This window comes from Gekko japonicus, unplaced genomic scaffold, assembly GCF_001447785.1.
Source record: "Gekko japonicus isolate JY-2015 unplaced genomic scaffold, Gekko_japonicus_V1.1 scaffold2682, whole genome shotgun sequence".
In the NCBI taxonomy this organism is placed as follows: Eukaryota; Metazoa; Chordata; class Lepidosauria; order Squamata; family Gekkonidae; genus Gekko; species Gekko japonicus.
Window position 1 is genome coordinate 146,736 of NW_015168735.1, and position 22,680 is coordinate 169,415.

General features: G+C 41.4%; 1 protein-coding gene across 1 annotated transcript in view; it reads left to right on the forward strand.

The window, feature by feature from the left end:
- The window catches only part of SCAF4 (SR-related CTD-associated factor 4), an 85,016-nt gene that overhangs the window by 24,603 nt on the left and 37,733 nt on the right, over positions 1-22,680 (forward strand). Inside the window, exons 2-12 of the mRNA XM_015415609.1 lie at positions 3,283-3,366; positions 5,336-5,380; positions 6,696-6,857; positions 10,922-11,057; positions 11,291-11,430; positions 15,612-15,788; positions 17,520-17,620; positions 17,898-18,006; positions 19,146-19,313; positions 20,770-20,849; positions 22,303-22,493. Of these exons, the coding sequence (XP_015271095.1) occupies positions 3,283-3,366; positions 5,336-5,380; positions 6,696-6,857; positions 10,922-11,057; positions 11,291-11,430; positions 15,612-15,788; positions 17,520-17,620; positions 17,898-18,006; positions 19,146-19,313; positions 20,770-20,849; positions 22,303-22,493 (1,393 nt within the window). The remainder of the gene's footprint in view (positions 1-3,282; positions 3,367-5,335; positions 5,381-6,695; positions 6,858-10,921; positions 11,058-11,290; positions 11,431-15,611; positions 15,789-17,519; positions 17,621-17,897; positions 18,007-19,145; positions 19,314-20,769; positions 20,850-22,302; positions 22,494-22,680) is intronic.

Genomic DNA, 22,680 nt, shown 5'->3' on the forward strand with positions numbered 1-22,680 from the left:
TTTCTCACAATACAAGAACTCGTGGGCGCTCCATGAAATTGCTGAGCGGTCGGGTTAGAACGAATAAAAAGAAGTACTTCTTCACCCAAAGAGTGATTAACACATGGAATTCACTGCCACAGGAAGTGGTGGCGGCTACAAGCATGGACGGCTTCAAAAGGGAATTAGATATGGAGCAGAGGTCCATCAGTGTCTATTAGCTACAAGGTATAGATAGGGACTCTGGGGCAAGTGATGCTCTGTCATCTTGGTGCTTGGGGGGGGTCAACAGTGGGAGGGCTTCTAATGTCCTGGCCCCACTGGTGGACTTCCTGATGGCACTGGTATTTCTGGCCACTGTGTGATACAGAGTGTTGGACTGGATGGGCCTTTGGCCTGATCCAACATTGGCATCTCTTATGTTCTTATTATGTTCTTAATTGGTGTGAGCTGCTTTGGGAGATAGTTGTCTGAAAAGTGGGATATAAATGATAAAAGTAACTGGTGTTAACCAGAATTAAACCATTATTATGAATTCTGATTGTTGCGGGGGTTTTTTACTACTGTATTTTACAGATATGTACATATAAGTCCGAGTAAGGATTTTGTGTCTTCATGTATTGTATGTAGGATATGTGTAAAAATATTTTTTTTCTTTTACCAGTAAGTTATGTATACCAACATGCATACCACTCCACTGTCCCAATGTTTGTAGCCTTCTTCCAGTCTGAGGAGTCTTTCTCCCACAAAAGAGCCACTTAGGCTGGAAGAATTCTGCTAAGGTAGATCACGTGTCACTTGCCGGTACATCAAGACATGAATTCCTTATTTGGGTTTTTGAAATAAAGTACATTTTAATTTCAAGAGGTTAATCTTTTCTCTCAACTGTTAAAGACAGAATATCAAAACCTTTCCTCAGTTTTGTGTAAACTCTAATTTAATGCCTTAAAATGTACATGGATTCTTCAAGCAATAATTATTTCCTCTTAAATATGGTCTGACTTCACATTGTGAAGGATGTATGGTTGTAATGACAGCAACATCCTTGTCTCTTCCCAGTAGCTTCAGGTAAAAGAGAAGACATTGTGCTGTGCTTCCGTATGCTTTGACTGTCAAAATACTGTGGCCTTCATGAAGGTGCTGTAGGGTAGACTGAACAAGTGGTGACTGTGATAGTACATTCTCTTTCATGAAATGGCATTAAAGCTGAGAGCAACCATTAGTGATGTAAACCTGGAATTAGAGTTGAGCTGCGCCTTAACTGAATGCATCCTACAGTCCTAGAGAAAACTTCAGTCCAGTCCTGAATACCAGTATTCTCATTGACTTGATAAAAATTGAGCAGTGACTGTCACTAGGCCTGTAATTGTCCTTTTGTATGAATAAAGTTCATTTCACTGTTTTTAGATGGCTTCTGTATTATTACAACAAATCTATATTTCTGAATAGCTAGCAGGCTATGCTTCTGCATTATTATAAAAAATTATGTGCTCAGCACAAATGGCTTTCTGATCTTGGACAGCCCTGCCATAATGGATTGAATCAAAAATTGATTTCCTGCCAGTGGAAGGACATTGATTATTATCGATGGTCTATCCCACTGCAGACTCCTGTTTTATCTCCACATACTGTTCCCGACCAGCTGAATCTCCCAGGTTATCATGATGGGGGCACTCAGTGGGCTGAAGGGGGGGGAGCATAGGAATGTTCTGTGCTGCTTGCAGAAGTGCTTTACGTTGACAGGAAACAACCTTTGGATCCAACTCATTTGCTCACCTATTTCGGGAAAGCTTTGCACTCTTGGTCTGCAAGTAATGGTCTGGCTCAGTGTACTTGCTTATCTAGAGACAGAAATCCATTATTTGAAATAACCTGTTAATTCAGATTGACAGAAAGTGATTTAGGTTGGTTGTTCATATGTCATACCGTTTTTCTAGCATACTAAAAAAGATGTTAAAGTTAGTATCATAAAGTATAGTATCATAAACTACTTGTTAAAGTAGTATCATAAAAGTCTCTAAAACAACATTTTGATGATGGTATCAAGTGATTAAATTAGGACCTATGAATTGCTAAGTTTCCCGTACTTTTCTTTTCCATTTAAGTTTACGGTATGGAATATTCCCTAGTCATATTAACATGGAAGAACTAAAATAGCTGTTTATTATCGAAAACATGGAAAGCATGACTCTCTATATCGATATATATCATGGGCAATTCTTCTAATAAAAAAGAAACAGTAGAGGTCATTGCTCACCCCACTCCACTGCAGCTGCAAATGTTGCCCTCTCTTCTGCTTGCCCTGTGTTATTCACAAGTACAAATTTTCAGGCAGTTGCCCCTGTTTTATAGTGGATGGAGAGAGTGGGCTTTTCCCCCCTCTCATTCTTTTACTGCTCCCCCCAAATGAGATAAAGATTGATGTATTTTATGTTTTCTACTGATACTGACTCTTGCCTATTTGGGTTTGGAGATTAGAAAACAAAGCATAGTTTGTGAATGGAATGAAACAGCTGGTTATGGTTTACAGATCTGTGTTTAATTAACTTGCTGTGTACAACATAGAGGTTGGGCAGATATTCCCAAGTCTCATTTACAGGACAGTAACCCGTGATTTGTTTTGTCTAAACTATGGCAGTATTACAGATAGAGCTGTAAAATACTGTAGCCATCAAGTTTTAGTTTCATGAGAGCATAGCACAATTCAGTAGCCAGTTCCATGATATTTGTAAGGGCGGCTTACAAAAGATAAAACATAAAACAATTATAACATAGATAAAACCATATAAAACTATACACACAATCTGATGTCATAAAGTGCCAGCTAGTTCGTTGTAATTAGTACTCAGAGATGGCGGCAACGATATATTAGTGTGGTCTCTGGTCTGCCTTGCTCATCAGTTTCCCATTCTTATCTTATAGATATATATATATGGCAGGTACAGGCTGTAAAGATGGAATCAGAGCACGGGCTCTATCTTTCTCAAGTATCATAATGATCCTTGTTAAAATGTTGATGGTGGTGTTATTAATGGTGACAGCGCCTTAACTGAAGGCCCTGTGGGAGAGTTCCGTCTTGCAGGCCCTGCAAAACTGTAGAAGGTCCCACAGGGCCCTGATCTCTTCTGGGAGCTCATTCCACCAGTCCAAGCTATAAGAAACCCAAGTGTAATATAACTTCAGAAATAATTGCTATGCATTATATAATTTGTTTTGGGCAGCTTTATTATCTGAATATTCATCAAGACTAGGGTGGGTGAAGTGTTCTGATTCTACCATTTTGTTTTGATTTTCTTGTCACAGCTCTTCTCATTGATGGAGATGAAGCCTCCTATTTCTCGTGCGAAGATGATTCTCATTACTAAAGCTGCCATTAAAGCTATTAAGGTGAGAAAAAAAGACCATAGATGTTGATATGCTTCTGCTATGTCGTATAAAGTAAAGACTTATCTTCCACAGCATTCTGAACACTTAAAGCTTGTTTTAGTAATTGTCACAACATTGGAGTGTGCCCCCAATGCTTATTTGGTCAGGCTGGCATGGGGTATGAGGAAATTTGGGTAGTGTTCCAATTAAAAAATCAGTGCCTTTTGGTAGCGTAATTCTAGGCACTGGTTTTAACCATAAACCTGGGTTCTAGGCCAGTAACTCATTCCAGTTACTTAAAAAACAGAATCAGAAATTTATTTACAAAAGAATAACATGTATAAAAACATATGAGTAAGAGAAAGGGTGTGTACACTGAAACAAAGTCAAACATAAAAAACCTGACTCTCTAGCCACTAACACTGACCCTGTACACCAGTCTTCCCAGCAGTGCTGACACAGAAGCAGAAGTACTGAAGAGAGTGACAACCTCTTCCTCCAGGTTTACCAGCTCTTCATGCAGAAGGTTCTTCCCCATCGTTCTCTGATGTCTTCTGTGTGAATATCCTTGCATTCTTTGGTAGTTCCTGACTCCTGGCTTTATCCTAGCTCAGCTGTCAGTTCTTGATTGACTGACCAATCACAGGGATCAGTCAATTGATCTAACTGATCTAGATCTTGAACTGTCAAAATGGTGAAGTCTCAAGTAGTTAATTTGACAGTTCACAGCTGGCCACTATCAAGCTAACTGGTAACTAACTGCAGGTGCTCATTAGTAAGGTACATTGTAGCTTGGAAACAATCCAGACAATATTTAGGGATTAACAATTCTATAGAAATGCAAATACTTAGATCCTGAGGACCCACCTTTGGGGCAGCATTGTCTTGCAAAGAAAGCAAAAATGGTCTCATTTACTATGGATTAGTAAATTACTTCTAAATTTTGCAAAACTATTTTTCAAAATTTATACTTCCACTGATTTTAAATGTCCTTCTGATTAGGGGTGTGTACCAAAAAAATTGGTATCTTTTGGGTTTGGGTATATTGAACCCCAAAATATCAATATTTCCTGATATTCTCAAATCCCAATATTGGTAATGGACTGGGATTCAGGAAGTACTCGGGATTGCCAATTTTTTCTGGCTCCATTATACCCAATAGGGACTATTATAGTCAATGGTCCCCATAGGCTATAATGGAGAATTGATCTGGGGGTATGTATGGCTCATGGGGGCTGTTTTTTAATTTGCAAATTTGCAATATAGCTGCTGGTGTCTCTCCTCAGAACCCCCCACCACCAGTTTCAAAAAGATTGAACCAGGGGGTCCAATTCTACGGGCCCCAGAAGAAGGTGCCCCCATCCTCCATTGTTTCCAGTGGAGGGAGAAAAGGCATTTAAAGGGACATTGTCCCTTTAAATGCTTTCTTCAAGCTGCAGTGTGAGTTGCACCATGCTCAGTGAACTCTGCAGTTTAAATGCCTTGCTGAGAGTTTACTCCAAAGGCATTTAAAGGGACTGAGAGCCCTTTAAATGCCCTGTAACTGCAACTATCTGGTGGCCGTGAAAAAGACTAAATAGTCAAATCTCTAGCCCCCTTGGTGATAGGCTGAGAAAATACCCGATGAATACCAATAAAATACCAAAACCAAAATAACCTATAAATACCAGTAAGGTATTTATTGAGTATTTTTTCGGATTGGTTTATACCAAGCACTTACTCCTACTTGTGATAAAGCTTTGGCTTTCTCAGATTCAAAGTATTACAACATGAGTAATGTATCCTTTTTAAAAAATATATTTATTTCTGGGGCCTACAGTAGCTGAGCTGATTTAGAGATGGTTGTATCTTGGGATTGGTTTAATGAAATGAATTACCTATTTGATATAGTTTTATGTATTTCTTAAAATTCACAATAATATATTATTCTAAACAGTTTATGGTGTCAAACACCTTTAATTGATTATAACATGCTATTTGTCTCTTTCAGCTTTACAAACATGTAGTCCAGATTGTAGAGAAGTTTATTAAAAAGGTAAATTAATATAAATGATACTTACGAAATGACGTGTAGTCTCAATAGTAACCACTTCCACTTTCCATAGGAGAATTTTTCCCTGAGGACAACAGAAAATGTGATTATAGTAGTTGATCAAGTGGTGGTTTTAGGTTTCTTGGTTGTCATTAATTTTGGAGAGAGTCTGAATCAGAGTTAAATGTGAATTTTTCTAGATGCCCCCCAAAAATTCTGAATATAAAAGTAAGACCTGGAGAAACTAAGGATACCCAGATTGTGGTGCTGTCACCTAGAAATGTGTTAGATATTTTTGTTTCCTGATCACTTGTAAAGAATAAGACTTAAAGATACAGAAAATGGCAGAGTTTACCCACATCAACAATTCAGTTTATTTGAAGGAACATATGCAAGCCACCACATTTTTGTACTCTTTTTCCAGACAGCAGTATCTTTGCTAGGCTCCTTTGTAAACTTAGAAGAGTTAAGGAGGCTACTTGTGATGTAGCATAGATGGGACAGCTGCTTTGATGGATAAATAAAAGGCCCACAATGTCTGTGAATCTCATCCCATTTTGAGGTCTCTAGATTGCAAGCAGTTACCTAATTGTTACTAAGTTAGTGAGATTTAGGGACTGTAATCTTGTTCTTTGTTACGTTTTAAAAATTCCAGTTGAAATTGTTCCCTAAAATCATGTACTGGATTGTTAATTGTGGAGCTGAATAAAAAATCTGCGACTTGTGGTCTGACAAGTTCCCCATTTTGATCTGTTGCAGTGTATAAAATTGTGTATGTGTATATTCAGTTTTGTTTTTGACACTGATAAATCAAATTATGGACCAAGAAAAAAATTACTGTCAAAAGGTCTGCTCCCACATTAGGCATAGTAACTTTAATAAATACCTGCTCTATCTCCCAGGTGTTCTTAACTGCACAGTTGCCACAATATGCAGCTGATACATGCATAGAATGTATTTTCTGATGTTTATCACTAGTTTTGGTGGGCATGGATCACATGTTATCAGGTGTGTATATGGCATGTTCCACTGAATATAGGCTCAGCCCCTGTGCCTCAATGCATTTTGATTATATCCACTTTGCTTGAGGTGCACCTAGGCTCCTGTGGTCTGATCTTAAAAAGAGATTACCGCTGGTGTTCCAATTCCAGCAAAGGAACTGTCTTTTATGTTACACAGCTACTTTTACTTCTCTTCCGTAGACATATACCTTTTTAATACCAATTTGATAGAACTGCTTTATGATATCATAGAATTTATCTTGGTATGCCAAATATGAATTTGAGTAACTAGAAACTGTGGTATGTTCTCTCTTCAGTGTAAACCAGAATATAAAGTTCCTGGATTGTATGTTATTGACTCTATTGTTCGTCAGTCTCGTCATCAATTTGGAACAGATAAGGATGTTTTCGGGCCAAGATTCTGTAAAAATATAACTGCTACATTCCAGTATTTATATCTCTGTCCATCAGAAGACAAGGTATAGCACAAAGATGGGGGGAGGGGATGTTAATGGAATATTGATTTTACTTTGTTGAAAGTCATTTGGAAGTTCTCTGCCCTGGTTCTAGCATAAATTAGTTTGTCTCATGCACACACACATTATAGTTGTTTGTTTGATATAATGCTCTTGAATTAGTCCCTGATGTTGAGTATTTCTTTTGTAGTGGGATTTTATACTTTTTGAGCTCCATCTTTCTGACCACTTCAAGCCCTCATGGAAGATCTTTTCATTATTCTGTGAGGTATTTTTATTTGGAGTATGGGGTGCAAGTATATTAAGCAGTACATAATGTATGTTTAATATCAAAGCTAGTACAAATAAAATTTGATGTGAATGGCAACCATGGAGAGTCTGCTATTTGTTGACAAGAACAAAAAAAAAATCAAGCAGCATCCAAGTTTTGTGATCCATAAATTCTCTCTGGAAAAAAAGATTGGGTTACATATGGTCTTACTTCTGGTTTTCTGTTGGTCATATGGTTGATGGGCACTTGCTGAAGAGGTACACAAGCAGGTCTTTTCCTTTGTTCTTAAAGCATTGTGGAAACAATTTCTCAGTACTTTGTTTACTATGCAGTGAACTGAATGGGATGAGTTCACAGCATAGTGTCTCCCTCTGGCTCTCCAAAAGCTGCTTGTGAGGGGCCAATAAACCCTGGGGAGTGGAATGCAGTACAAGGGGCAGCAGCTCAAGGGTCAGTTGGCATAAATCATCTCCCTCTCCTCTTGCCCGGTCTTCTGTGAACTGAGCAAGAGCTCATGCATAAGTACAGAGGGATTTCCACTACCTACTTGCCACAGTTCCCTTCACTTCATCTTAGTTTGTTCCTGAGGGTCTCCTGATCTCCTGGAGCAGCTTCTCAATGGGCACAGGAAAGAGAGAGGGATTGAAAGAGCTCTGCCTGCAAACTTTTTCCACTCACAGTTCATTGGATAGAATACCATGCCATTGAGTGGATATGGATGATATACACCACTCGTATGTTAATCCATGTTTCCCCGTGTAGTTAATAACCTGTGTGAGTTTAATTGCTTATTAGAAAACGGCAAGTTTATTAAAAGATGGCAACATTGTTCCTAAAGGAAGTAATTCTTTTGACCATGCTAAAAGAAGACAACAGTTTTATTATTTTGCTAAAGGGAATAGTTTTTATTTTGTCTTGAGAAACTTTTCTTGAATAATTTTGATAAGATATTACCCATAAGTTGTCTTTCAAAATTTATGTACTGCCTGTTAAAAATAATTCTCTATAAGTTCCCATTACTTTTAATTAAGATTTGGTATGTTTTTGATCCTTATTGCAACACAAATACTTGTTTTGTGAAGAATTAATTAGGATTTTGTGGTTGGAGTTCAGGTCAGAAAGCCTTGTATATTGGTAATCATTTCTTGTGTATTGCAGCCCCTTCCTTCTAAATACAGAACTTCACATCTAACATAAGAACATAAGAGAAGCCAATGCTGGATCAGGCCAGTGGCCCATCCAGTCCAACACTCTCACACAGTGGCCAAAAATACCAGGTGCCATTAGGAGGTCCAGCAGTGGGGCCAGGACACTAGAAGCCCTCCCACTGTTGCCCTCCCACTGTTGCCCCCCCCAAGCACCAAGAATACAGAGCATTACTTGCCCCAGAGTTCCTATCTATACCTTGTGGCTAATAGCCACTGATAGACTTCTGCTCCATATGCTTATCTAATTCCCTCTTGAAGCTGTCCATGCTTGTAGCTGCCGCTACCTCCTGTGGCAGTGAATTTGTATGTACCTAAAGGGATCTTTATGTTTAGGGAGGCAGATATGATTTAATGTGATCACTGATTTAGTTTTCATAAGTTTTCTATTTATTAGTGTTGTATGCTTAATCTTTAATATATGTACTTTTTACATGCTTAATAAAATGAATTGGGTCTTATTTTAATAGACATTTAACTCAGAAAATGTGTTTTGCTGAGAGCTGAAGTACCAAGTCCCGTAATAGAATCAGAGTTGGAAGGTACCTCCAAGGTCATCTAGTCCAACCCCCTGCACAATGCAGGAAATTCACAAATACCTTCCCCTCCACACCCGCAGTGACCGCTATTCCATGCCCAGAAGATGACAAAAAACCTCCAGGATTCCTGGCCAAACTGGCCTGGAGAAAAATTGCTGCCTGACCCAAAGTGGCAATCAGCATTTCCCTGGGTGTGTAAGAAAGGGCCACAAGAACTAAGCCCCAAGGCAACCCTTCCTGCCCTCCCTCTCATGATCTGTCTAAGTTCACACAATCAGCATTGCTGTCAGATGGCCATCTAGCCTGTGTTTGAAAACCTCCACAGAAGGAGAGCCCAACCATCTCCCAAGGAAGCCTGTTCCACTGAGGAACTGCTCTGTCAGGAAATTCTTCTTCATGTTTAGCCGAAAACTCTTCTGATTTAATTTCAGCCCGTTGGTTCTGGTCCGACCTTTTGGGGCAACAGAAAACAACTCCATACCATCCTCTATATGACAGCCCTTCAAGTACTTGAAGATGGTTATATCACCTCTAGTCCTCTCCTCTCCAGGCTAAACATACCCAGCTCTTTCAGCCTTTCCTCATAGGACTTGGTCTCCAGACCCTCACCATTTTCGTAAACATCCTCTGGATACGTTCCAGCTTGTCTATATCTTCCTTAAATTGTGGTGCCTAAAACTGAACACAATATTCTAGGTGAGGTCTAACCAGAGCAGGGTAAAGTGGTACCATCACTTCACGTGATCTGGACACTATACTTCTGTTGATACAGCTCAAAATCGCATTTGCTTTTTTAGCAACCACATCACATTGCTGACTCACGTTCAGTGTATGGTCTACTAAGACCCCTAGATCCTTTTCGCACATACTACTGCCAAGACAAGTCTCCCCCAACCTATAATTATGCATTTGATTTTTCTTACCTAAATGCATAACTTTACTTGGGCCCCGGGCACACGGGCCGGATATCACGGGGGGGAGGCGTGGCTAATTGCCCCGGTGCAGTTTGATCAGCGATTACGCGATCAGACGCGTTGGCGGCACAGGACGGGTCCTTCCCTCGGCGCCAGCAGGTAAACGAGGGACCGGAGGGGAATGCCGCGCGCCGGCGTGATCACACCACCGGCATCTGGAGGCAGCCCGTTGCTAACATTTACTAGTACCTTGGAGGTACTAGGTTTTAAATGCGCATTGTCGGTGGTAAGCCACGGGTGCGCTCCACTTCCCAGATGTTGGGGTGTGATCGCACCCGGATAATCCGCCCACCTTCTGTGCCTCTCCCGCGGCAACTTTGCCGTGTGACCGGGGCCACTTATCCCCATTGAAATTCATTAAATTCCTTTTAGCCCAATTTTGCAGTCTGTCAAGATCATCCTGTATCCTGACTCTGTCTTCTACCGTATTTTCTACCCCTCCGAATTTAGTATAAATAAAGTATAAATACTCCTCCCAATTTAGTATAAATAAATAAAGTATACTGTTCTCTCAATGACAGTTCAACTTAAGACAATCCTAATTAGAGTTTTATTGCTCTGTGTCCAGTTACACATTCAGGTTTGCACAGGGTAATTCCTTGGATATGGATAAAAATCTGTTACAATACTATGTAGCATTCACTGCCATAAATTGCCAAGTAGAGCAAATTATATTAGAAACAGGGCAGAGAACATCCAAATAGAATCCTGGTTTTGTCTATAGCTTGCTGTCTTGTGTTATTCGCATGTTCTTTTTTCATGCGACTGTCTTGTTCAAATGATTCTTCTGCCCTCTTGTTTGTTCAGATCTTGGGTTCATGTACTCTTTCATGATTTTGCTTCCCCTCCTGTGAATAGAAGGTAATGCCCAAACTGTAAGGTTCCATATGTTTATTTTTTATTTTTTAATGTTGGGAAAGGAAGTGCATGAGTCCAAACCCCCTGTAGTGTTCCTGGTCTAACTGTACAAACAGAAGAGGTGTGTGCAGGGGGAGAAGGGTTTTCTGCTAATCACCTATACTGCAATTAGAAAACTACTTTAAAAATTATATTGACACATCTTTTTTTATTTGAACAGAGTAAGATAGTTCGTGTCCTCAATTTATGGCAGAAAAATGGAGTGTTTAAAATAGAAATAATTCAGCCTCTCCTGGATATGGCAGCAGGAGCTAGCAGTGCCGCTTCAGTGCCAGAAGACACCACTAATAATGAAGGTAGGGAATTTTAGTGTGCGTGTGAGGTCTCAGGCAGAGATGTTTCACGTTAACTACTGGTTGAAGGATTTAACCTGGTACCTTCTGCATGCAAAGTAGAAGCTCTCTCACTGAACCACTGCCCCTTCCCATGTTTGCAATTGTTCACTAGTCAACCTCCCTGGGTTTGGTTAAAAAAAATTGCATTGCAGTACAAAGTGTTTAAAGTGTGTTTAAATGCTTTTATTTTGTAGGTTCCCCACCTCCTTCCACAACAATTCCATCTGAGCCTCCTCAAGTTGCTTCTAATTCAGTACCTACTGTGCCACAATTGCCCAGTTCTGATGCCTTTGCAGCTGTAGCTCAGTTATTTCAGACAACACAAGGACAGCAGGTAAGAGGAACATTTTTGTTTGAAAATAAAGTTAAATTAAAGGTACAAAATGTTTACACCAGTTTGGTGTAGTAGTAAAGTGTGTGGACTCTAATCTGGGAATACCGGGTTTGATTCCCCACTCCTACATACAGCTGCTGGTGTGACCTTAGGCCAGTCTCTCAGAGCTGTTCTCTCCCAAGCAGTTCTCGAAAGAGCTCTCTCAACCAATGCTCCCTCTAAGCTCTGGAGTCTTGTGAGCAAAAATTCTGCTTTGTGAGCTACTGGCATTAAAGTTGTGAGCCAACGATTTGGCTACTGTATAAATTAGTTTGCTGTGGAGCTATCCTTCCTGAGCTAAGACAAAAATGTGTGAGCCGGAGGCTAAAAAACTGTGAGCTCGCTCACACTAACTCAGCTTAGAGGGAACACTACTCTCAACCCCACCTACCTCACAGGGTGTCTGTTGTGAGGAAAGAAAGGGAAGGAGATGTGTCAGCCGCTCTGAGACTCTGAGTGAAGGGCAAGGTATAAATCCAATCTCCTCTTCTTCTGAGAGCCAGTTTGGTGTAGTGGTTAAGTGTGCGGACCAGATTTCATTCCCCACTCCTCCACTTGCAGCTGCTGGATGACCTAAGGTAAGCCATAGTTCTGTCAGAGCTGTCTCTCAAGGACAGCTCTGGAAAGAGCTCTCTCAGCCCCGCTTGTTGGACCTGCCAGACCTACAGGGTGGACCTGCCGGCTGCTGGCTTTAAAGTGCGGGAACATCTTCGAGGCTTCCCTTTCACTCCCCCCCCCGTTTAGAAGCAGAGGGAAGTGAAAGGGAGCCCTGAAATGGCTGTGTGCCCTTTAAAGCCAGGAGTTGGCGGTTCCACCCGCTGGCTGCTGGCTTTAAAGGGCGGGAACACATTTGATGCTTCCCTTTCGCTCCCTCCCTCCCCCGTTTAGAAGCGGGGGGAGCAAAACGGAGCCCTGAAATGGCTGCGTGCCCTTTAAAGCCAGTAGCTGGCAGGTGGACTCGCCAGCTGATAGCTTTAAAGGGTGCGAAGCAAAAGGCTCCCTTTTGCTTCCCTCAGTTTGAATGTAGGGGAAGGGAAAGGGAGCCCTGAAATGGTTGCCCCACCCTATAAAGCCAGCAGCTGACAGGCAGATTTGCAAGGCTTCTGGCTTTAAAGGGCAGGAAGCCATTTCAGCCCTCCCTTTGGCTCCCCTCCTCAGAAGGGGGAATGCAAAGAGAGGGCTGAATGGCTCCAGTAGAGGGGGGCTCTCTTTTTCCCCTTTTTCTTCTTCTTTCTACCCCTTCCTTCCTTCCTCTCTCCCCATCTATTTGCTTTCTTTCTATTTCTTTTTTCCCCTTCCATTTTTTCCATTTCCCCTTTCTTTGTTTTCCTTCTTTCCCGTTCTTTCTCCCTTTCTTTCCATCTCTTTCTTTCCCTTTTCCCCTGCCTTTCTTTCAATTTCTTCCCACTTCTGTCTTTTCATTTCTTTCCCCTTTTCCCTTTCTTTCTTTCCTTTTCTTTCTTTTCCTTCTTTCCATTTTTTCTTTCTCCTTTTCCTTTTCCCTTTTTTCCCTTCTTTCACTTTTCCCCCTTCCCTCCCTTTCTTTCCATTTATTTCCCTTTCTTTCCTTCATTCAGTTCTCCCCCTCTTCCCCTTTTCCCCCTTTGGTGTAGTGGTTAAGTGCGCGGACTCTAATCTGGGAGAACCAGGTTTGATTCCCCACCCCTTCGCTTGCACCTGCTGGATGACCTTGGGCAAGTCATAGTTCTGTCAAAGCGGTCCTTGAAAGAGCAGTTCTCTCAGAGCTCTCTCAACCCCACCTACCTCACAAGGGTGTCTGTTGTGGGGAGGGGAAGGGAAAGGAGTTTGTAAGCCGCTCTGAGACTTTGAGTGAAGGGCAGGGTATAAATCCAATATCTTCTTCTTTCCATTTCTTTCCTTCACTCCCTTTTCTCCCTTTCTTTCCCTTTTCCCCTTCCCCTTTCTCCCTCTCTCTCTTTCTCCCTTTCCTTCCCTCCCTTTTTTCTCTTTCCTTTTTTCCATTTCTTCATATGTTTTTAAACTTAAATTTATTTATTTTTTTTAAATTATGGTCACTCACATTTCTGCTCATAGATTTTTTGGCTCACAAGGTAGGATTTCTGCTCACTACAATTGACAGCTTAGATTGGTTGTGACAAAAGTGATGCCCAGTGGTAAAACTTCAGGTTGGGCAGATGAATGCCCCCTTGATGCCTGGGCTTGCACAAAGTTGAAAATGCTATTCTTGCTCTGCATCCTCCTCAATTAAATTGGTTTAATAATTTTTGCTAGTGATGCAACGTCTTATCAGGGATGGGAAAAGGGATAGTCCTAAAAAAATAGAAATGGAGTAAAATAAAACTTTTAACTGTCGATAGCTGTTCTTGCCATGATAAAATTTTGTCTTGTTGATGCTTAGTTTCTCTAAAAAGATTTCCTAGGTTACTATCTATTATGGATGACAAATCTAATGGGACTTTATTCCTGAGATAACGCCAGTTATCTTTAACCCATGCAAATTCGTAGCACGTTTGTATGTTAAATTTGGTAGATTGATTTAGAAATATTGGGTATATTTTTGTCTTTGATAAATTAATATTTAATCCAGGGATCATGCCAAAATCTTTAAGCATACCTAAAATTTCAGGAAGTGATTGCTCTGGAAATGAGATATACAAAACAAGATCATTGGCGAAAAGTGATATCTTATACTCCTGATTTCCTATTGTAATATCTTTAATTGCATTGTTGAAATGAGTAGCATTGCTCTAAGAAAGGAAGGGCCACAACCCATTCTCTCTAGAAGTTTAAAAATATAGGTTTGGCCATGTCGATGCTTAGAATGAGAGACTGGGTTCTGGTAATCCTGCCATGTTGAATTATATGTAATGTATGTCTAGTATTATCAGAAAAATTTCTAGTGGCCATAAAGCCAATTTAATCTTGATGTATATGCTTACAGATGTTGCATATCTATAACATATGATTGGTCAGTCATGTACTTTGTTTCTTGGATGCTCTGAGGGGGAAGTGGCAGTCCTAGCTACCCTACATGACAAGGGCCCACCCCCACCCACTGATTGAGAGCAGGGAGCCCCATGGCAGCCCAGCAAACATGGCCCCAGAGGCCAGTCTTTACCTGGTGGGCAGCTCCACAAGAACCTGGCGGTAGTCTCCAGCCTCGCTCACTGCACCCAGAAGAGGATACAGATGGGCAGAAGGGGCAAAGAGCTGATGGTGATGCGGTGGGGTTCAGCCATTCATTCCAGCCTTTGATTTTTATACCACCTATTCCCTGTAAACAGCACTCAGGGTGGTGAACAACAGTGGATAACATAACATATCATATCAGCTAAAACATTTAAAATTACAGGAAGAAGAGTAGGGAAGGAAGTGGAGTGCCCAAGATGGGTTTGAGAAAAAACAGACAGAGACAGGGCGAGAAGGTTGACAAGAAGAGGAAGGGGTAGAAGAGCAAAGAGAAGGAGAAGAAGCTGAGGAGGGGATTGGCTTTGGGGTGAAGGATGGCCTGATGGATGCCATCTCTCTGTGGTCTGACTTTCCAGCAGAAGGTTGTGCCACCTCCACCCAAGTTGAGCTGCCTCCTTCAAGAACTGGCTGTTGAGCAGAATCATACAGCACAGCTGGAAAGTAGAAAAGAGAATAAAAGTTTGTTGTTAAGCAGTGAATGAGCATAGGGGTCTTTCTGCATCCCCAAGAACCCAAACAAGTTTTCTCTGAGACGAATGGCAAATACTTCATTCAAAACATCTGAGCAGCAGACTCCCTTTTTGATCTTCCTGGAGGTTGCACTTTGGTAGTAGTGCTTCATTTAAGGGTTGTGTGTGTGTGCACATGCACGTCTTGTAGTCATAATGCATCACTGTTTCCATTCCACAGCATTGTGATTGCTGTCCATTATAGTCCTCTCTCCCCCTCTTCCTCTCTCTTTCTTTCGCCTTCCATTTTAGCTTTGAGTCTACAGAGAGAGTCAGCCACAATAGCAGATGCATTAACAGTTCATGCATGGCACAGTAAAGTTGGCTTCCTGATGCGTTAAGTTGTTGGGGAGGGAAAGTGTACATCATTTTACTTAAAAGGCAATTATTGTATATTGTCTTTGGTATTTGTTCATGGCTGTACCCAAAATTAGAGTCTCTAATGTATGTTTTATTCTTTAGCTCCAACAGATTCTTCAGACTTTTCAGCAGCCTCCAAAACCTCAGTCTCCAGTGATAGATAACAACATGATGACTCAGGTCCAGGCAATTACTGCACAGTTGCAGACTACAACAACACAACCATCAGAACAAAAGCATGATTTTCCAGTACCAGAGCAAAAGACATCTTTTGATAAGGTGAAGAAATGTTTTGAGCAGGAATACTTCAACTTAATTTTAAATACTTATAACATAAAAAGTGGTATAAGTTTTGTAGGGCAGCCTACAGACTTACATAGGCAACATAAAAGCTGTAAAACAAACCCCAACCTGTGACTGAACAGAAGCCCAGTGGCACCTTAAGACTAACAAAATTTATAATAAACTTTTGTAAAGTTGCTTCATCAGATATGTTGATGAATTGATGATACTTTGACAAGCAGTTATGCACCCCATAAATGTTTGGTATGGCAATCAGCATAATATAGTAGCAGCCCATCACAAATCTATATATCTAATTCTCAACGTGCCCCCTCTGTGCGGATATCTAAATCAGCACATCGGGGGCACTTGGGGGGCAGGGAGGTTTTCCTGCACATTTGGGGCAATCCCCATATGTGCAGAAAAATCTGAAAACTTGGGGAAAATATGTGGGGGATATTTAAATCCCCCCAAAAGTAAAAGAGCATTCGCTGCGCCACCGCTAGGGAGGGGGCGGGAGAAGACTTGGCCAGCCAGCAGCTGTAAGCCGCTCAGCCCTTGCCACCGCCGGGGGGGGAGGAGAAAGTTCGGCGGGCCAAGCTCAGGCCTCTCGCCACTGGTGCTGGGGGGGGCAGGAAGAAGGCTTGGGGCGCGGGCCTCGCCGTGGGTGCCGAGGATGGGGGGGCAGGGAAGAAGGCTCACCTGCAGCTGCTTCCTCCCCCCCCCGCGAGTATCACGGGTCCCCCTTCTTGTATACCCAATTGTCAAAAACTCTGCTGGAAAAGAGTATTTTCACAGTACCTTCTGAACATCAGGAGAAAGGGCATCTCTTTTGTCTCTTCCGGGACGACCATTCCAAAGAGATGGGTCTGCAGCTCAGAGAGCTCAGGTTTGACTAAAGGACTATCTTAACATCCTGTGTAACTAAGCAGCAAGTAAAAGCCACTGGGAAGAGTGAAGCAGGCATACTGGTTTGTACACAATGAGTAATAGCCTCACTGTATGCTCCCTGTGATGGAATGGTATGTTGTAATAACTTCTAAATTGGGTTTTGAGTTGGATCCCAGTTTTGGAATCTCTGTACTTTACCAGACTTGTGGGTTGTGTTGGCTTTGGTGGAATTCAAGTGTACTCCTGAGAGCCTGACAATGTACTCAAGTACCTAAAGAAACAATTCTTAGTGAAGCTGATTTGTCCCTCTGAAACAAGAGCAACAGGTGTGTGCCATACTACATGCACTCACTCTGTGTTTTAACAGTGGTTGTGGTTCTCTACTTGTGAGGCAGAGGCCTGCTTATGTACAGCGGTTATGGGTCAGTTTTTGTTAGCATGGAACAAAATCACAGGGGCAGGATGCAGGTTTCTTTGTCTTTTTCATCTCTTTAAAAAGGCTACTATCATGTTTATGCTTGGAAGAAAGAGGATGTCCAGGCAGGTTGGCTGCGTGCACTCTTGCTGCTTTATCATATTAAAATATTTCTGCCCTTACCTTTTTAAATTCCTTGTGTGTAGTCTTGCTTTCTTGTGTTAAATAGCTATTCTCTAACATGAGGAAGATATGGAAAGTGAAGAGAGTTGCTGCATTCGTGGCAAAATACTCATCTTTACAGTTATGTTTAAGGTTGTAAAATATTCAGAAATTTACACCGTCACTTTCATAAATAGGTTTGATTGTGTCTGTTAAACAGTTTCTGAAGAAAATAGTTGGCTCAATGTAATATGTTTCAGAAGCTGCTAGATCGATTTGACTATGATGATGAGCCAGAAGCCGTGGAAGAGTCGAAGAAAGAGGATTTGTCACCTTCTCCATCAGTCTCTCAGCAAGCATTGTAAGCTTTGCGATAAACACACAGATTTTAAAATTCAGGGTAACATTGCAGAAGTCTCTTAATTTTTAGACCCTTATTTTATACAGTGTTCTATAAAAATTGGTATACATGTTTTTATCTGTTCTATAGTTAAATTTGAATATTAATTATAAAAACTGTTTCTGAGTAATAGAATGACACTGGGTACTTAGTATAAGAATATAAAATTTAGTAAAAGGTATCTATATGTATTAATGTTCAGTAGTAAAATGGTACTGAAAATAATTTCATTGCTTAGTGGATTTCCAGGTGAAGGCATACAGCAACCAGTTTATCCACAACTCCCAAATATAGATCAGTTTCAGCAACGGATGCTGGGAATGCAACAGGATCCTATGCACCACCAGGTATGGGAATTATTGCTTTATATCATTTTTGTTGTGTAATCATCCTTCCTTGTTAATAAAAGTGATTTGGGGTGGCCACATAAAATGCGCTCCTTCAGCCATTGGCCTGTCAGCGCTTCGGTCCCGCCCACAGATCCACCGGCCAGCCTCTCGCCCACAGTCTTGTGAGAAGCCGCCAGCGGGGATGGACGCTTCCCAGGGGGACCAACTGGCCTCGGGGACGGGGGAGACAGCCACGCTCCCCTGGGCCGCGTGGCCTGCCCCAGGTAGTCCGCGGGACCTCCTTCTGTGGAGATGACCGGGAGAAGACTCCCAGAGTCCCCTCCTGCCCATCCCTGGTCGGGAAGGCAGCAGGGGGGTAGGTTTCAAACCCTCCCCTTCCTTCCAGATGCAGGAGAAGGCTCCCAGAGCCCCCTCCCGCCCCTTCCTGGCCCACTCGCCGGTGCAGGTGAGGCGGGGGGGCCTTTCAAGGCCTCCCCCTTGTTTCTCCTGCCCACCTGCCAAGGTGCATCACCAGGACCCGCACTCACCCAGGCCCTCTTTCTAGACCTCGTTGCATTCATTTCCGCAACGGGGCTTTCTCCTAGTAACTCAATATTTAGATTGATAGATATTTGTATAATTGCTCATGGGGAGGAGAAAGTAGACATAGAAATTTCTCTTTCACTCTCTCAGTATTTATAGTAGCTTTTAGGGCCATCCAGAAAAGTTGGTGAACAATAAATTCAGGACAGACAAAAGGGAGTACTACTTTACTTAATGAGTAATTAAATTGTGGAATTTGCTGCCAGTGGATGAAGTGATGGCCATGAGCATTCATGATTTTAAAAGGCAATTAGAGAGATTCATTAGAAATATTCATCACTGACTGCTAGTCATGGTGATTAAAGGGACTTTCCACATTCAGGGACAGTAATACTAGTGCTGAATACTAGTGCTATGAGGCAGCATCAGGGGACGCTTTGGTCCCTTATGTCCTATTTGTTGGTCCTCTAGGGCAGCTGGTGGGCAATTGTGGTAAACATGATGGTGGACTAGATGTAACACTGGCAGGGCTCTTCTTATGTTTTTATTTCTTTTAGAAGTTGTTCTTGATTTGAAATGAATGAAAAAATGCCTGTATATTCTTTTTCTAAAAGGTCCCTCTCCCTCCAAATGGTCAAATGCCAAGTTATGGCCTTCTACCTACACCACAGTTTCCTCCCATGGCTCAGCCTGTGATACAGTCTTCGCCTCCAGTGCAGCCATCTTTCCAACCTTCTTTTACAGCACAAAGTGAATCCCATATACAGAAAGCACATCAGCAGGTGAAGAGCTTTTAATATCTATCTTTAATTCATATGTGGCTTGCTTGTAAAAGAGCAACATTGCTTCCAAATTTCATGGTGCGTGGCCAGGATCGTTTCTCTTTTTTATTCAGTTATTTCTGTTTTGTGTTCAATTCTTTATCACTTTAGATTTCTTCCAGCAATTAGAGCAACCACACAGGGAGTCCTTTGGACCCATTATGTTTTCATAATCACTTCTGTGCATGAGAATCTGTATACTTAGATGTGAAGGAATTTTTTAGTGTGTTGCACTTCAGCTACTTAGTCCTTATTGAAAAGGTAACATACAATGCCATCTTAAGTAGAGTTATACCTTTTTATGTCCATTGAAGCCAGTGGATAGCATTGATAGGTGTTACACTGTTTATTTTGTAGTATAGTTGGCATAATTGAATTATAATGCCAAAGTACTGTCCTTTTTGCCAGAGAATAAGGATGGGCCTCCACATTATCAGCATCAAGCAGAATTGACAGGAAATACCTTCTATGTAATATATGCAGCCTTTACCCCCCACTCCTGCTCAGCTCTAATGGGTGGTGCTTTTGTTTCCATTCTCCTTCCTAAGTAGAAATTATTCTCTCTAGAACCAACTGGGAATTATGTGTAATACTGGCATGGATCACTCATGATGTAAAAGTAGGATTGGGAGAGTGAGGATGCCATGGTGTAGCTATTTCCTCTGATCTCTACATAACACCTGTAATACAAGATCTTTTATTGGCCTGATAATGAATGTGGAAAATGCCAATGTGCAAAGTTCTTTATCAGATGGAATGGACAAGTATTTATTCCTATTGTGAAATGCTACTCATATAAACTATGAGAGAGCAACTGAGCCAGCAATTTGAGATAGAGAGCAATTGCCAGCCAGTTTGAAAATAAAAAGGCTTCTAGCCAGATTTTTAAAAAAAGGACTGGTTGCTACTACTAGAAATTAATTAACTGGCTTGCTCCTAATTCAAACACTTGAAATGGAACTGGAAGATAATTTGAGGAAATTAAAAAAGAAGTTAAGCTGCAATAATTTGAAGAAAGTAAAAAAGAAGTTAAGCTGTAACTATTTGAAGGAAGCAAAAAAAGAAATTAAGCGGTATCAAGAGGCTGACACCTTGCAACACAATAGGATTACTCTCCTGGGGAAGATTGGTGGAAATGAGTGTATAACCGGGTGCTCATTGAGAATGTTGGACTTTTTCTTGAAAATGTTAAAATTTCCTTAGCAGTATTTTAAAGTTTTAATTGATATACAAATTGATGTTCATGGGATGTATTAAATGTTATTGTCATTTTTATCACAGTGTTTCTTTGTCAGATAAAATCACAGCAACGTGTTTAGTTCAGATTACATGACTGTTAACTATCTAGTTTTCAAGTTGAAACAGATCTGAAAATTAAATTGTGGTAATGATTATAAATATTTGCTGAATGTTTTAGGAAATGGAAGTGGATCAACCTCCTGTTCAAGAAGTAAAGAGGCATGAGAGCAGAAAGTCAAGATCTAGATCTGCATCAAGGTAAGCAGTGTAGATAATCCCAGTACCTGTAGTAAACCCAAGCAGGAACGTTGTATGTTCTGTGATTTCAGTATGCTAAGAGCTTACACTTTTTGTTCTGAAGCCATGCTTTCAAACAAATTGGTTCCCAAGGCTCCAATGTGAAAATGTATTCACTGTGAATTACTGTTCAAGTGTTCCTCTTTGGTAGTATATAAACTGGAACTATGCATGCCTTGATTCCTGGAAATGTTTGAAACCAGGTCATTTTTAACTCTTCCCCGAAACCACCAACATAAAAGGTGCCATATAACTGCCTACCATTCCAGCAAAGCAGACTTTTGGGGGAGCAATAGGCTGGGTTGTGGGATTTCAAACCAATTTCAGATTGGGAGAGGGTGATTTGCAGTGGCAGCTAGAAATATACCTCTTAAAGGATAAGACCTGCTTGTGGGGTGTCTTCCTTCACACACTAATAGTTCTCATGTTGAAGTGAGGAGAATTCACTGGTAGCTAGTAGGGATGGGCATGAACTGGCTCACGAACTAAGTTCATCACAAATTTTGGGCGGTTCATGGTTTGCAAATTGTGAACTTAAGAGCAGCCATGAACTTCCATGAATTTTGATGCAGTTCGTGGCAGTTTGTGAAGAGCAGAAAGCAGGGGTTTAAATGACTGAGCCATTAAAAACCCTGCTCTCTGCTCTTTATGAAAAACAGCTGAGTGGTGGAAAGCTCTGCATGGCTTAGCTGATTGATTTAAATGGCTCTGGGCCATTTCACCCCCAGCTTTCTGTTTGCTGCAGCTTTTGTTGGTGAGCAGAAAGCAGGGGGTGAAATGCCTCCCGGTTATTTCATCGCCTGAAGGCAAGCAGAAAACAGGTGGTGAAATAGCTGGGGGGGGCATTTTACCCCGTACTTTCTGCTCACCACCAAAAGTTGTGGCGAACAGAAGGCTGGGGGTTAAATGGCTCAGAGCCATTTAAACTCCTGCTTTCTGCTCCCCACCACTTTTCATGTTTAAACTTTAAATGGCTCACAAACCAATACGAACTCGTTCAGTTTGGGAACAGGCCTGTCTACAAGCCGCCACCATACCACCACCACCAATACTATCATTATTATTTACATCTTCATTAAAGAGACGCCCAACTCCACCATTATTGCCTGTGCTAGTCGTATATATACGACGAAGGTCGAGAACTGAAGAATAAAGTAACCATTGCCGCCATCTCTAATGTTTTAATTGCAACGAGCTAGCACTTTATGTTTTAAACTGCTTTAAATGGTTTTATCTTTGTATAATTGTTTATGCTATTCATGTAAGCCGCCCTGAGCCTGCCTCGGTGGGAAGGACGGGATAAAAATCAAACAAAGAAATAAATAAATAAACTGAACCACAAAAATGCAGTTTCATGCCAATTCCTAGTAGCTAGTAAGCAGTCTAGTACATTAACATTTTTGTTTGATACCAGATCACCCAAAAGGAGAAGATCAAGGTCTGGTTCTCGGACTCGAAGATCACGCCATCGTCGTTCTCGTTCCCGATCTCGGGACAGGCGCCGCCATTCTCCTAGGTCTCGATCCCAGGAAAAGCGTGAGAGAGAGAGAGAAAGAGAGCGCAGAACAAAAGGCCTGCCTCCTATCAAACCAGAAACTGTTAGTGGTAAGTCCTGTCTGTCTTTCCTAGAAAGAAATCAGATGATATAAATATTTGCTTTCAGGTGTTCTAGGGCCTTGTGGTCTTCTTAGGATGGAGGTGTGCACTTGGTAATTTACAGAATTCATGGTGATAAATGATGCCTTAATTTGTAAGGGTTAAGCTTCAAGCAGAACATAGCTGGAGTCGTTGT